Source organism: Perca flavescens, chromosome 2, assembly GCF_004354835.1.
Source record: "Perca flavescens isolate YP-PL-M2 chromosome 2, PFLA_1.0, whole genome shotgun sequence".
Lineage (NCBI taxonomy): Eukaryota > Metazoa > Chordata > Actinopteri > Perciformes > Percidae > Perca > Perca flavescens.
Window position 1 is genome coordinate 11,119,747 of NC_041332.1, and position 16,755 is coordinate 11,136,501.

Here is a 16,755-nt window from a genome sequence, read left to right on the forward strand (position 1 = left end):
AAAACACAGCCGGAGAGAGAAACCATGTGTTTTTTTTTTTTTGTTTGTTTTTTTATTGACATTGAGTCATTGTCATAGACATCAACACTGGTGACGTCCTTGGAGAGTGTTGCAGTGGCCCTGATGTACAAATCTGTACATCTGTTGTCAAGTTATTCAATTTCAGTTTTCTAAAATGTAATGAAACGTACATTTATACACTTTACATTTGTGTAAATATTTTTCATATATTGTGTGGTATATTTCAGATGAAACACAAGGCACGTGGACACTTTTTGAAATACTGATTTAGGATCAATCAATGTGCAAACAAGTATACAAGATAAATGATACTGGCCACATTCGGCCATTGTCAAACATTTCCCATTCAAATAATACTCGAGACAGCTTTTTAAACCATTGTTTGGTTTGTTCTTGTGTACCCTTTTGTAAAGCAAATGTGTACCCATTATTGCCTAATACACACCTTTGTCTACCTTGTTCCTACTTGTTTTCCTCAGTTGCTCTTGTCTTAAGGCGGGGCTGATCCTGTCCAGATCATTGTCTATGATGACTAACACAGCAAGGAATGAGCTAAAACAAACGGCAAGAAAAGGAGTTAACCTCAAACCTACATTCAGTTGCGTCAAAACAGTTGATTATTTTCTTCTTGTGACTTGAAAAATCACATGGTCAAACAGATAGCTTTGTGTGGATTAAAATATTTCATCACACATCGTATTGTTGTAAATGTAAAAGTTTCTCTAGGTTAAAACAAACCACAGAGCAGACGGCAGCTACACTGAGATTACCTGAGGACTAGTAATCAGTAAAGATTACTGCGTCATAAATTGTGATGTGTGGCGTTAGGTCTCAGGAGGTTTTAGTTTTTATCAAGGGAGCTAATTATTCACATTGCAGCCGGTATGGAGTCATCTCAGGTGCACATGACAACAAATTGCCAGTGCCCGATAAACCATACAGAGAAACCGTCTATAAATGACAAGGCTGTGAGTCAATTACCAAAAGCGCCTTAAATCAATTTTGTAACAAAACCATCTTGTAAAATCTATGTCAGCAGTCTTTTTATGGGAGTTGGTGTCGAATTGTTCAAATATCTTATTTTGCAGTGTAACCCCTTAATAGCAAAAACTCAAACTCCAAAAAATGTAGATGGATGTAACATTGGTAGATCCTAATGAACATATTCATTAATGTTACATTGAGTTATTGTTTATGGAGTGTATTTCTGGTTGCTCCCCACAATCCTGCTTTCCCCATATTTATTTAGGAGTGAAAATGGGTCTGCAGTCAGTGGGGGTTGTCAAACATAAAAACTACAAAAATGTTAGTGCATCTGCTCTTTTCCTGACCTGGTTTAGTGAATCGAATCCAGGTGATTGTCCACTGTTAACTGTTGACCATGAAGCCAAGGTGTAGATGAACAGGAAGGGATGGGTGAATCAAGGACTATTAAAGGGTCAGTTCACCTAAATCTCACATATTTTCTTACTTGTTTGGTATAAAGCCATGCAGACAGATGTGGTTTTGCGTCCTGAGGTTTTGAGATATTCACCTCTAAAACATTTGAAATATAGAGAATTTGATTTGTAAGGCTCATAACATTGCAACAAGGATATTATGCAAACACAATGTTTACCTTGTTGACATCTTAGTTTAGCATTTTAGCATGCTAACATTTTGTTATTAACACTAAACACAATAGCTGAGGTTGATGTCATTTTTTTGGTGGAGGGTGCTTGGTCATAAGCCGAAGTATTATAAGCACCAGAGGAAAAGTCAGAGGTTTAAAAAAATGTGTAGCATTCATCCTCTGGTGACCATGCATGGCTGTAAAAAAAAAAAATCCGTTCCCACTCCCAACTCGTTAAATACTGACGCTTTGTCGTTGGCTCTCAGCGTCAGATACCGACAAAAAAGATCACCCTTCAGCGTCTGTATGGAACACACCGGGCATAGCAGCAGCTTGACCGCGGCACTGTAAGATGATAGTAAGAGTACAACAACTGTAGCGAGTAGTATGAAAGAGCGAAAATCTGCGTAAGGAGGCAGGATGGGGTGTATGGTTCAAACAACCCAGGACTTTTACCCAGGAGACCGGGGTTTGTGTCCCGTTCTTGTCCCACGTGTCACTAAGTCGTACATTTTGTAACATCAAAACAAGTTGTTGAAATATTTCCATCAGTACCAAAGAGGTAGACCGACCGACCGGCTTTGCTTACCCTAGTACTGGCTATATATGACATTTGAAACTCTCATTGCAAAAATGATGAAATAAAGAAAGTGTTCACGGCGATGCCGGTGTTTATCCAAAATAACAGGGACTTGTGAAAAGATGGTTACTGTTGAAATTTTCAAATTTCCTTCTTTTTTTATGCTGTTTTCAGTTTTTCCTAATGAGGTCCCTAAATATCTGTCCAACTACTTTTGATGACTAATCAAGACAATGACAACTAGGGTAATTCCTCAAATAAAAACCGGTAGTCAATTAAACGCCGGGCCTCCAAGTGGTCGTGGGACACACGGACAAATAAAGGCAAATATTTGTGTGGATAATCTCCTAAGTGCCTTTCATATAATATTAAGTAAAAATAAAATTCAAATTCATTGTAATGTAGATTTCTAGCAATTTAATTTAACGGATTAAACAATATATTCATGTTTTTTTTCCACACTTTGTTTCTCTGGATTATGATACTCATGGAAAGTATTAATGTCCTACCGGTATTTTAGTCAGTGCGGCTGTATGTGTTAACAGAGCGTAAGTGTAACGTTTGTGGTAACGTACAGGTGCCAGTAGATGGCAGTAGTGACATTGGATGTAACACGGGGTCTCATTTAGTGCTAGTGACGGACTTTTCAACAACTTATTGAAAACAAAACAAAGTACGCGGAGGAAAACTCGGGTGAAAAAGCTGCGAGACATTTCAACATTGACCCCAGGAGAATCCGATACTGGAAGAAACAAAAGGATGAGTTGACAAGATTAGCCGACAGGAGCAGAGCACGGCTAGCTGGAGGTGGTTAGGAAAAAAGTTAGCCTGGAGCTAGAAACAAAGCTAGCTACCGTCTGTAACGTTAATCAGATACAGGCGTGCTGCAAACCAGCAATGTGTTTTACTAAAATACTGTATGCTCTTATTGTAATCTACCAACAATACCGTAGTACCTGTATTTAAAATAAATACCCCGTACATTTACAGGGTTCAATCTGACACAATGGTGGTGTTTGATTAATTCTGACTTAAGTTGCTTTGTCGCCCTGCTTCAAATAAAAGCCTGTGACCTTCTACAGTTCAGGTAAATAAAGGCCCCGGTTTTTATTTGAGGAATTACGGTATGCAACAAAAGGTCAGCTTAACAAATTTGATCCTTTTTAGATTCAAACTTCAGTGGGCAACAATCCCTTTGAATATAATAAACCTCCAGTATCTCTGAAACTCATTGACACACAGAGAAAATGTTAGGCAAGCAAATAACCTCATTGTACTTATGTGTACTTATTTGTGTTATGTCTTTAATGTGATGAATGGATATTCTATCTGCACCTGTCGGCCTTGCCGGATACCACTACGGGTACTTTTTCTTTTTCTTTTCTCATTTTCATTTGGGTGAACTGACCCTTTTAAAGTGTAAGACTTTGCAACCCAATACTCTAAGGTCTTGTTTGGGCTTTGTACGCTCGAAACAATGACTTCTGTCCATTTCAGTCTTTCTTCAGTTGTTTCTGGGCTGGAATGGCTGAAGTGCTTTTCATGGCTCTGCAGGTGATATTGATCTTTGATCACGTGTGAGGGATGATGTGTGTGCGCGCGCACACACACACACCCACACACCCACACACACACAAACACACACTCTACACACTCATCATAATCATGCATGTATGTTCTGAACACGCAAACATGGACACACTCCCTGGTTCTGTGCATTGTTGAGTGCACATCCTAGCTGACAACAGCTGGTTTAAGGAGGCCTGCCCTTGGGGGAACAACCACCCAGGACAAAGGGTCACTTCGTCTATGCCCCACTCCTGCAGACAGGTTCAGCACCTCCCCCTCCTCTCCTTCCTCCTCTTCCTCTTCACCCTCCGTCTCCTTCCCTACCACCCGTCCCAGACCTCCAAGAGCTCCCAGCCCCAACATCGATGCAGCTGAAAGTCCAAAGTGTAACAGAGGAGAGTCTGACAGGCCGAGCGGCCCGATGCTGCTTCCTCCGCCCATGGAGAAGAGTGGTGCCCCATGGTGGCCCAGGGCTCTGGCGTGGCAGAAAGCAGAGAGAGGCAAAGAGGTCCCCAGGCCCCCAAGCAGAGCTGCAGCAGCCCCAGGGATGATGATGTGGGCCCTGCCTACAGTAGGCAGTTCAACAGCACTCTGGTGACCAGGGAGGCCCAGCCCCGCCCCCAGCCTGCTCGGAGCGCCTTGCTCATGGGCAACAAAGTGCCCATGTGCCTTGATGTGCTTGCGTAGCGAGCTGGGATCTGTGTAGCGCTTCAGGCAGCCTGCCATCTTGCAGTAGTAAGGCTTGTCAACGTAGTGGGTGCGCGTGTGTTTGAAGCGATCGCTAGAGTTGGAGTAACGTTTGCTGCAGCCTTCATAAGGGCAGATGTAGGGTTTTTCTCCTAGTAAAGTAAAACAGGAGAGACAAGGACAAAAGAAACGAGAGACAGAGGGAGGGAGAATGAATAAATTACTTGATTGCAGTATAAATAAATAATATTGACCTTGTGGCCAATAGCTCTCAGTTGGAATTTTTTTTTTTGGACAAAATGGATCATGTTTAACTGTCCCTTTTAATTGTGAACCTTAAATTGAGTAAGTTACTGATTCCTGAAGATGTATTCTGTCATTGCTTTACAAGGACTTTAAAGTTGAAAGTATTTCAATAAAGTGAAAGAAAATAAGGTTATAGAAACAAAACAAAGCAAAAACAGATGGAGAAAGATGTTTCAAAATGGATAAAATTAGTCCAGCAGAGGCTGAGATATCTTGACTTTTAGTGCTTATTATGGGTCAGGCTTCAAAACAGCTGAGTCCTAGAATTCCCATAATATAACTGGAAATGATATTTTTGTTAGAACCTATACCCAGTAGGGGTGTCACGATTCTCCAAATCCTTGACATTTTCGATTCTAAGGTCACGGTTCGATTTTTACATTTTTTTTTTTAAGCATAGGTTGCTTTGCCAATTTTAGACTAGACTTTTATGCAATATAATATCTGACCTTTGTTCGCAATGTACCACACTACATTGTCTAATTTTTAAAACATTTATTAACAACATAATGTAACAATAACTTATATCTTCAGTCAATTGGAAACTTAAGGAAAATAACCTGCCATCTAGTTTCTCTTTTCACAAAACAAACAAAAAACAATAAATCAGCCATGTCCATAGTCTTCTCTGAACAATAAAGTGTCTTAATAGAGAAATCTATGTTTTTGTGGTGCCTGCAGAGATATCAGAGATGCCATGTTAGTCATGCTGCCAGTGGAAGAATATGGTACACACACACAGCAGAGCTTGCAAACGGGCTTTTTTGTCGACAACGCAAACGTTGTCAACATAACTCACTGGAAATCCAAAATACTTCCACACTGGCGACTTCAGTGAAAGAGGAGGGGGTCTCAAGTTCTGTCGATGGGTCTCCTGCATCTGCACTTGCCGTGCTATCTTTGAACTGGCTGTAGCTAAGTTAGAGGAGGTTGACTCGCAGCACTTCAACACGTGAGTTTTTTCCCGCTTGGCAAGCCGACCGGACGTGACATGGGGGCGTGGCAGCATCGACAACTCAATTTTTTTAATTTGAAGTTTGAGATTGTGACTTAATTTCGGTCGATTTCGAATTAAAATCGAAATCGTGACACCCTTTAAAAAAAAAATAAAAAAAAGAATCTCTCAAACGGTTTGTAACAGGCTATTATGTTTGAAATGCGTTGAGATATATTAGTTTATTTTCTCGAAATTCAAAAACACTGATTATAATGTGTGAAGGTGTGATGTGTGAACCCCATTTTACTGGAAAAAAGAAGAGAATACTGCTATAGCAGGAGCACACTAAGATATGTTTCTTTTAAACAGATTTTTAGCTTTAAAAAAAAAAATGGGAATTTTCCATTACAACAGGGCTTCCATACATTCATCAACGTCACACAGGAAGGAATAACAGGTAACGACACAAGGATTTAAAACACAACCCATTGTTAACATTGAGAAACTGGCAAAGTAAACAAGTCAGAGTCACTAGGATAAATAAGATTAGCAGTCCCCATGGTTGAATTACACAAGCAAGATGACGTTAATGAAATTACCTCGCCATGTGAAATGCGTATTTGCACAAGCTCTCAATGCATGGGTGTGAAAAGACTCCCTCATCATCAGGGGCTTTGAATAGCTCCAACTAGATCCTGTTTCTAGTAGATCCTGTTCATTTTATAATCCATTTTCTCAATTTGGCTGATCATTCCTGTAACGCCATGCAGCGCCCTGATATGACATGAACTATTATGACTACCATTGATGTCACTGTTCCATTATTAATTTGACTATTATTGCCACTGTTCATCATATCCCCAACCGGCCCGTCAGACACCGCCTACCAAGAGCCTGGGTCTGTCCGAGGTTTCCTCCCAGGAGGGAGTTTTTCCTCGCCACTGCCACTACTTGCTCTTGAGGGAATTACTGTAATTGTTGGGGCTTTGTAAATTATAGAGTGTGGTCTAGACCTACTCTATCTGTAAAGTGTCTCGAGATAACTCTTGTTATGATTTGATACTATAAATAAAATTGAATTGAATTGAATTCCACCACTTTTCAGTTCAGGCCCAGTGATCTGTGTAACTGTTTTTTTTTTAGATACTGAAAGTAAACTGGGAGCTGGGGATTGTCTCTCGTCCCATTGCCAGAATACTTTCTTATCTTGAAGGTACATTGTGAAGGCTGAATATGAAACAAAAGGACGTGTAAAGAATGGTGATGATACAAGTTCATTCCAGTCTCAGTATTCCGTTTGTTCCATGTCTCCTCTTGTGTCAACATAATTTCATTTCTCTGTTTAGGTTAAAAGAGAGACCAGTTAAGCAAGTGAAATAGACATGCCTCCTGGCTCCAGCTTGTTTTGGAACTAAAGGGATGATAATGAAGTCGGGCAAAAGTCTCTGGTTTGTTATGTGTCTGGCAGTAAAAACACAGCTTCAACCTTGTGATTCCACATGCCCCTTGAAGGACAAATACCTTGACCAATGTGAGCATTTCTGTATTCTATCTTCTTAGCCAAGGGCCCTCGTTTCCACTGTTACACCCTGATGTTTAACTGGTATGATGTGTGTCCTCTGTGGCATTTTAGTCTGCTAACATTTGCAAATATTTGTTAAATACAGGAGGCTGACCAAATGTCGTCAGTTTTGTAGATATTTGGACATTAACCAAAGGATAGTATGTATTGGATAGTAAGTATTGGACAAAAATATTTAAAGTGGCTATATGTAACTTTCAGTTTGTGGCAGTTTCTAGCAGCAGCTTTTACCACAAAAGTGGTAGTGTTTTTACCACACTTTCTGTCGTAAAGGTCTTTTTTTTACGGTGCTGTATTGCCCACTGTAGATTACTGAGTTAGCGTTACGGGGATATTATTATATCGTTACGTCTATATAGTCTCGATGAATGTTTTACTCAACCAGAAAATCATTAATTCACAATAAGAGAATAAGTTACAGATGCATTGTTGCATTTCAAGTGTTGCAGACGGTGACTTACTGTAGCCTACTTCTGAATGTATCGTGAGCTAAAATGGGTGTAACTGTCACTGTGTCACGAGCCAAAGAGTTTGTTGTAGCAACCAACGTTATAATAACTTAGATTAATATAGCGTATTATATGAAACCCACAGACGCTAAGTAACGTTACAGGGGGACAAGGGAAAAGAAAATAGTAAGCCAACACAAACACAGACTAAAAGGAAAATGTCTGCGCTAAATGGAAGGGGGAGTAATTTAATGTCAGCTACTGACATACAACCACATCGCGCACTGTGAAGTTATTTTATGAATGAAATAGACATATCAGGTATGTTATATGTATATTGCATACCTGACGGACAATTCGGGGTCTATTTTGAATCATTTACAATCCCATAATTGTCTCCATCTGTTGAAAGCCCGACCGAGTGTGACTCTTTACGTTATTGTTGTCTTTCACTTTCCTTTTCCCTTTAATCTTTTAGTTGCTCGTCGTTTAATTTCCTTCTTTCCTGTGATGGTCCTACCCCAGTGTCAGCCATAACTACAACAGATAACTTCTAAAAGAAATCAGAATGTGTTACTGTAGTCTCATTTGCTGTTACAGGTCATTTAAGACCATTGTATGAAAAATGACAGAGCTTCAGAAACATTAAAAAGTTACATATAGTCACTTTATAGGGAAAGGTCAAAGGTAAATTCATCCTCAGGGGCCCCAGAATGTCTGAACCAAATTTCATGGCAATCTGTCCAATAGCTGCTGAGTATTTCAGTGAAAAACAAAGATGTCAACCTGATGGTGGCGCTAGAGAAAAAACCAGGGAATCACCGAAGTCCGTAGGATTCATCACCGTGCCACCATGAATGGCCATACCAAATTTGCATTGCAATCCATCTAATAGTTGTCGAGATATTTCAGTCTAAACCAAAGAGTTGGACCGTCAGCTACACGATTGTGGGTCATTCTGCAGTGGACTCAAAACAAATGTAGTAAAAGTGCTAAATTGTGTAAAAAGCAGGGGCAAAGAGAGTAGGCTGCGAACTGACCCCGGCAGCACCGGAGGGAATCTATGGTGCTGTAGGTAGGATTGTGAAGATCCAGGACTTAGCCAAAAAATTTGAACATCAACAACTTCTCAGTCCTTCTCCCCCCTTTCTGCTAGAGGCCAAACGGTCTCCTAAGCCCCTCCCCCGACAAGATAAAATGAAGGTGTGTGCATGAGCAGTGATTGACACGCAGTTAGACACCCCCCCCACCTGGCCCTGATTGGTGTAAATGAACAGGGAGCTGTTGATTTATGCAAATTGCACTACAGGCTGGAGGTGGTTCATTTGTATAGCAATTTTAAATAAAGGCAATTCAAAGTGCTTTACATAAGACAGAAAGGCATTAAAAAAAGCATCTGGCGGATGCTTTATAAAATCTGAGAAACTAACCCGGATGATGTCACAGCGACGTCATCAGGGTTAGCAAGCTTGTTGGATTTGGTACTCCTTATAACAGAAAACCTGCATTAAATATTGGTGCTGTGGAAAGATGCAGGCCTTTACCAGGTAGGGATGGTCTAATGACAAGACGCCTAAAGAGTTGCGTTGTGGGAAATGTAGGATCCAGTGTTCTAACCTGACCCCCACTAAGCGCTAACGTCGGGATATCTCGATCTCTGCGGCTTTGATTGTGACCACTTTTTTAACACAGGATCATTTTATTGTTGGTTTTGGTCTTTTAATGGGATTCGTTAGCAATAATAATATAGACCTTATATAGATCTTTTACAGCTGCCTGGTTGCATTTTGTTTTCATCGTGAACTCACCTGTGTGTGAACGGGTGTGTATCTTCAAGTTCTCCAGACGTGAGAAGCTCTTGTTACAGGTGGGACAATGGTGCGGCTTCTCATTGGTGTGTGTCCGGATATGAATCAGCATTTTATACCTATGAGACATCAAACAAATTTAGTTTAAATAACACACACACACACACACACACACACACACTACTTTGCTTTTGATATGTCCAGTATCTTTCCGTAAGATGCGGCTGCTGATATTTAAATTAGAGCCAGTTGTGTTACCATATAAGGCTGCTAGATCTATATCATGAATCATGATCCAGTCTAATAACCTGCCTACCCAGAAGCTGCAGGGGTGTGTAAGGCTGCGGCTCATAGACCATGGAAACTACTTTACTTTTGCTTTTCCAGACTTTGCATGCACCCTGGGGATAATTTACATAGGGTGACTAAAATTACACAAATGCCTTACAATATACTACAGCAGATTGTGCAAGTAAAACAAACCTGGGAAAGCATACATGCGTTTCAAATGGTTCTTGGTGTAATTTGCAGTATTTTTAAGCAAACATCTTTTCTTTCAGTTTGTTTTCCTTTTTGCTAATTGAACTTGGCCTGCCTTTGGCACATATCGTTATGATTTGACTTTTAACCATTTAATGGTCCAGAAATCCAAATGACTGTTTGGTCACTTTATGCATGCATTTCTTGGTTTACGTTGCCTTGATACCTCTCTTATAATAACAGCAGTTGATGGACCTGCATTAAAGTTGATACATACGGCTAATTATTATTCATCTTAACTTCTTAAACCTCAGCGACCAAACTTACTCTGTGCAGCCACACATTATTTAAACCCACTAAACTTTAATTTAAATGTAAGTGGAGATCCCAAAGTGTTTCAGGCTAAATTGGGTTTGAAGTGTTAAAACGATGCACAAGACATTTACACCAATATCATTTGATGGCAGTGATTATGGGGGGCGTGATTAAAATAAACAGACCACACCAAGAACAATAACTATAACCATAACCATAACTATAACGATTTGAGCATCCACACTGCTGAGCGATAACGTATTTCAAACTGCGATATCAAACACGCACTGCATGCTCCAGCTGATAATAATACATCACAGCAAACGATGCAATTTACAATTAGATAAGATTAGATTAGATTCAACTTTATTGTCATTGTGCAGAGTACAAGTACAAAGACAACGAAATGCGTCTAACCAGAAGTGCAAAAAAAAAGCAGAAAAGTGCAATGTGATATACAAAGTATAGACAGGTGGTGCATAGACAGGACAAGAAATATATTGCAGTGTTATAGGAGCATAATAAATATGGCTATGTTATATAAACAATGTATGAACAACATGTACAAATATGTACAATGTAGTAGCAGTGACATTTTACCAGTAGTAAGAATAATAAAGATATATGCAGTGTATTAGCAGACTATATAATAAGAAAAACTGAATAAATATGGATATTCTGTATGAACCATATAGACAGATTACAGGAATGTCTGTAGTAATATCCTACATATATGTTAATTCAGGTACATTTTACCCCCGTGGTTACGTTGTTTTTCCGACTGGCAGCGTTCACATGGTCGGCATGCATGTTCTTCTTCTTCTGTTATATTGGCGTTTGGCATAACAACTTGTTGCATGACTGCCAACAACGGTCGGCCGTAGCCTAGAGCACAGGTGTGTGAAAACATGGAGGCCACAATAACAAAAGATTTTCTGCTGTTTTCTCATGCGAGCATCCAAACAGCACATCGCCAGGTGTTTGTTTGTGTTATCTGCAGGACAAGCAGCGGGAAAAGACACGGACGTGTTGTTTTTTATACATGGGCCTATTTTTGAATAATTTTAAACATATGATGTCTGTGTATGTTTCTTGGCTGAGTCCACAATAAACAGTTTATTGTCATTGAAATATGTTCAGTGAACCAAAGTCCCCTACATCAAACGTCAGTTGTCAACAACGCGTCACCAACTGGGGAACTCAGTTAGCAAAATCCAGCCCGAGTTTCCCACCTCTGATTCCCACAGGAAGTGACGTGAATGGTGACGTTTTCACTGGAAAAAAAAGTTTTTCCGATGTCCATGAACTCACGAGCCTGACGTCGTCATACTCAGATTCTAGTCAGAATAGGAGTCTGACACTGCTCCACTGGGCTGTGATTACGGGGCGTGTATATGTCAATGGTGTTTCAACCGAACCAGGAAAGAAAATGCCCCTGAACTCAATTGGATAGACCTCCAACCAATCACAGCACCGGAGACAGACGTCACAAAAGCTGCTAGCAAAGGCAGAGGCGGCAGTTTCTATGTCGTGCGGACGGGTGTGGCAATGTGTATACACACGTGATCGCGGTTCTCTGTTCCTCTTTTAAAATGAATGTGCTGTGGATATCTTCTATAACAGACGCGGAATGGCGGAATCTACACATCTCAATTGTCCAGCAGCAGCCATCTTTGTTGTAAACAAATTCAACCCAAGCGCTCTTTGAGGACGTGGTTGACTACCACCACATCATCGTATAAAGCCCGCCCTGACAATTTGATTGGTCCGAACAGCTCTGGTTCGAGCATCGTTGCTCCACATTGATCAAGTCCAGACTGAACTTCCGGACCTCAAATGTTGTGGGCGGGGCTAAGTTTGGCTATCTCTCCGCCGTGTCATGTTGTAAATTCAGATGGATTGTGTTTCTTCACTGACAGCTTTCATCAAAAATCGCTCTGAACGATAGCGTTCTCCACTGTTGTGGTTATAGTTGTGATGTGGGCTCCACCATCCACTTGAGTTAGAACGATTTTTTTAAACTATACGACCTTTGGTCAAACCGTAGCACTAAATGGCCTGATACCAGACTGCCTCTCTGAATTACTGGATCCTTATCAACCTGCAACTAAAGGTTGTCAGCAACAGGAAACTGTTGGCTGTTGACTTAAGAGTTAGTGTACCTCAACGCTGATTGAAAACATTTCATCTCTTTTTTTATAACCTTATTGAATTTGACATCACATTGTGTGCATGTACTGTATGTGTTTCCCTGTTGATGACATTTTATAAACTAAAATATAAATCAGTTGATGAAAAAACTGATCAACAATAATTATTGACAATAATCTTTAGGTGCTTTAGTAATTGATTGATTGATAGATTTACAATATTTTTGGCTGGATTTTTTTTTTTTTATACACCTTTTTCCGCATTTTTAGTCTTTTGTCACTTGTTTGTCAATTTTCTCTACGCTGTTTTTTTTAATGTTTTTTTATGTTTTTCCCCGATGTTTTTGAAGCGTTTCCTAACGTTATTGGTCACTTTTTTCAACGGTCTTTTTTTTATAAAATAAAAATTCTTCAAATTATGGAAAATGTATGGAACTATCCATGTTATTTTATTTGACAATTTGGTTGAAAGAAACTTTTTAAATTAGGTCAAATTCGACCCGAAGACAACAGGAGGGTTAACAATACTGCAAACTACAGCTTCAAAAAATTACTTCACATTTAACATAAGACTTGAACTATGTTTTCAAACTAATATTGTTACACAACCATTTACCGATAACATGTATTCTATTCAAAGACAATACAAGCATGACAATACATATAAAACTGCTGTATACAGTAGGAGGGAGTTCCTTGACATCAGTCCAACCAGGATTTTGAAAAAGTGTATCATGGTAAGTGAAACGTGTTGACCTTTCTTTCTTATTATCTTGGCTTGGTTCTATGCTCTTACCTGTATTTGCCTTCATTGTTATTGCAGTTGCTGCTATGACGTCGGAATATCCCTCCAGGAATTAATAAATGTTTGTCTTATGGTAATTTTTTTGTGTAAACACACCTGGCATTGAAGCCCCTGCCGTTACGGGCACAGCCCTCCCACTGGCAGCAGTACCCAGAATCCTTTTCAGGCTTGACGTGGAAGTCGTTGATGTGATCCACCAGGTCCTGCAGCGAGTCGAACAGCAGGTGGCACTGGAGGATACAGAAAGAGAGAGAGAGAGAGAGAGAGAGAGAGAGAGAGAGAGAGAGAGAGATTTCTATACAATTCAGATGAAACTGATGAGCTACAATACTGCATAAGTGCTTCAACTTCAATTTGTTTCTGAGAAGTTAAGCAATAAATTTCACACATCATACATGTTTTATGTAACTTCACATCAAGGTTTTTTTTTTCTTTTGATTTAAATGTTTCTAATCCATAACTTTTCTGCTTTTCTTGAGTCTTGTTTCAATTAATTCTTAATGATCAAAAAGGTCATAACAAATCATGTCCAGGCACACAAGGTTGGTGCCAAAAATGTATAAAAAGGCCTTTAATACATAGTGCAAGACATTAAAAATACACCAACGCGTGTCGGCTTGAGCCTTCCTCAGGGTAACGGTATAGTAATTCTTAATGATGTAAATGTTAAAAAAAAAAATATATATATATATATATATATATATATTATATGTACTACATGTTATATCATCTTAAATATTTTAAAATAAGACCTTGTTCAATGCTTCTGTAACTTCTCTTGTTTACTTATGTCATGTTTGCAACTTATTCCAACTTTCCTTACATTCTGTTACATTACATTACATGTGCTGCTTGAGTTTTAATTTTGTGAAGCACTTTGTCATAATTAATCGTTTCGTTTCTTTAAAATCTTAGCATAAACTGTAAATTCATAAGTTCCCAGATGCCAGGTGATACCTTTTTTTTTAAGAATATTTTTTTGAGCATTTTTTAGGCCTTTATTTATACAGGACAGCTTAGACTTGAAAGGGCATAGAGAGGGGGAATGACATGCAGCAAAGGGCCGCAGGTCAGAGTCGAACCCGCGACCGCTGCATCGAGGAGTGAACCTCTATATTATATCGTTCTATAGGTTCACCCGCGGGTTCGACTCTGACCTGCGGCCCTTTGCTGCATGTCATTCCCCCCTCTGTATGTATGGACGCCCGCTCTACCAGGTAAGTGACCCAGGCCCCCGCAGATGACATTTTTAGATAGATTTTTTATATAGCCTAACCAACAATCCAAAATCCCCAAAATATTTAATACAACAAAGGAAAGCAGCACACCCTCACAGTTTATATGCAACAACACATGGATGTTTGGCTTTTTCTGCTTAAATGAATACCATGATTAATCAAGTTTTAGTATTCATCCTCTATTTCTGTCATTATTAGACCTAGTTCTTTACACCACCTGGTGTTCAGACCAATAGTTGCAGTCCTTTTCACCCAGCTCTCTATGATATTCTTATAGTAATAATTCTGTGCATTTGATTGACTTATTGTTATTGATTGATGATGCTCAACTGAGACTATTTAATTTATTTTGTGTATGATCATTGTCAATGTAAACCGCATTGTTTGCACAACTGTGCCCGTTATTTTATAAAAATACATTTATGAAGATTGGGTTAGATTTCACTTATATTGTCATTGCACAGAGTAAGTACTGATACAGAATGCAGTGTAGTGACACAAGCCTCTCAGTGTGCATTGATTTGTTTTTGTTTTCATAATCATATTCACCTTCATCCAACGGCAGGCCAGCTGACCGTCCAATGAGGGCTCTGGTGATACCTGCTTCTCTCTGTTCTGAGCGATGAACATGGAGGAGGGAAAGCTGTATGCCCTCGGTGGGCTTCCAATCGGCAGGTAAAATGGATAGCCCTGCGGTGAAGCTCCACCCTCCAGACCTCGATGACGAGCTGGTTCCTGGAAGAGAGGAGGATGGAGAGAAAGGTAACATCAACCAAGGAAGACAAGCTTGTTCCAGTGTTATTACTGCTTGGTTAAATGCCACCATCTTTGGTTCATTGATGGACGATCAAATTAAGGTGTTTTTTAACAGCCCTGTCTCCAAAGAAATTACGTTCCCATACAGCTAAACTGCATTCTCAATAACGTTGAAAATTTTGTTTGTTTTTGACATATCACAAATACGTTTCTAATTGAATTCTGTGTATGGAGGAGGTAAGGGTGGGTGGATGGATGGATGGGTCATACAAACATGGGACTTTCACCCAGGAGAACGCTGTTTGTCCTGTTGGAAACCAGGGGCACGTTCAATCCCAAAACTGAGATATGTTTTCTCTTGTTTGGTGGGTGTGCCAGAGGCCAATCAGCAGCGACATGTATGTGAACTTGTGATATTAAAAAGGCAGAGCACTTGCCCACACAACAGGATGCACAATGCACCACCATTTCAGTTTAAATAAAGGTTTTTGCTACGTTTTGTGGGGGCTCAACATGCCTCAATCAATCAGACTTTATTTATATAGTGCTTTTCATACATACAAACACACACACACACACACACACATAATACAATTGTGCCCACCTCCCGGCCCCATTCACCCACCTACCCAACCACCCATGCCATTCAAAACAGGAACAAGCTGAACCTAACCGAGGAAATGCCATCATATGTGAGGAAACACCAGAGGCAAGACACCTAAAACCAAAAGATACTTACATATATATAAATAAATAAAAAAAATAAAAGCTCTGAACAATGGCTAATAAGTACATAAACTGTAAATTGTTAAAACATAAAATACAGATACATAAATAACTGATACAATTAATTATCTTAATTAACTTAAACAAACTACATATAAAATAGACCAGAAGTAGATATAACTTTAATAAAAGGCATGGCTAAAAAGGTAGGTTTTAGGTTAAATATCAACACTCTCTGCAACCCTCTGCAATTCAAGTCAACTTTGACTTATTTTAACTCACGTAGGTATACGTAACTTATGTCACGTGTCTAACATACTTAATTTATCACATAGCTAACTTAGAAGTTACAAAACAAACATGCTTATTTTAATCCAAACCATTATCGATTTTTGAACCTAACCAAGCAGATTTGTTTGATTCACAACGTTAACCTTGTGTTTGAAACTGCGACCGCTTCACAACGTATGCGTCGCTGCTAAAAGGACGTGTTGAAACAAACATGTCCTGGGAGAAAATATGGTTCCCTCTAAATGTAATTGAGAATGCAGTTTAGTTATATGGGAACATATTTTTTTAGGTGACATGGTTGTTTTTAAAGATGGTCTAAAAGTCTGCATGTTAGAAATTGGAAGGGAAATTCATACTTATCTGCTATGTGAATTATTATGGACACAAAGCTGCTGTCAACCATTTCAAAGAAATCTTTGAAATATGTCTGGGAGACATAATGA

At 39.4% G+C, this 16,755-nt stretch overlaps 1 protein-coding gene across 2 annotated transcripts in view; it reads right to left on the bottom strand.

The window, feature by feature from the left end:
- Positions 1 to 37: 37 nt before the first annotated feature.
- Positions 38 to 16,755, bottom strand: part of LOC114545327 (zinc finger protein GLIS2) — a 42,043-nt gene continuing 25,325 nt past the window's right edge. For both annotated transcript variants that reach the window (XM_028563604.1, XM_028563609.1), the window contains exons 4-7: positions 15,089 to 15,274; positions 13,398 to 13,531; positions 9,552 to 9,670; positions 38 to 4,621 (exon numbers count right to left, since the gene is read on the bottom strand). In XM_028563604.1, coding sequence (XP_028419405.1) covers positions 3,948 to 4,621; positions 9,552 to 9,670; positions 13,398 to 13,531; positions 15,089 to 15,274 — 1,113 coding nt within the window. In that variant the 3' untranslated portion in view covers positions 38 to 3,947. The remainder of the gene's footprint in view (positions 4,622 to 9,551; positions 9,671 to 13,397; positions 13,532 to 15,088; positions 15,275 to 16,755) is intronic.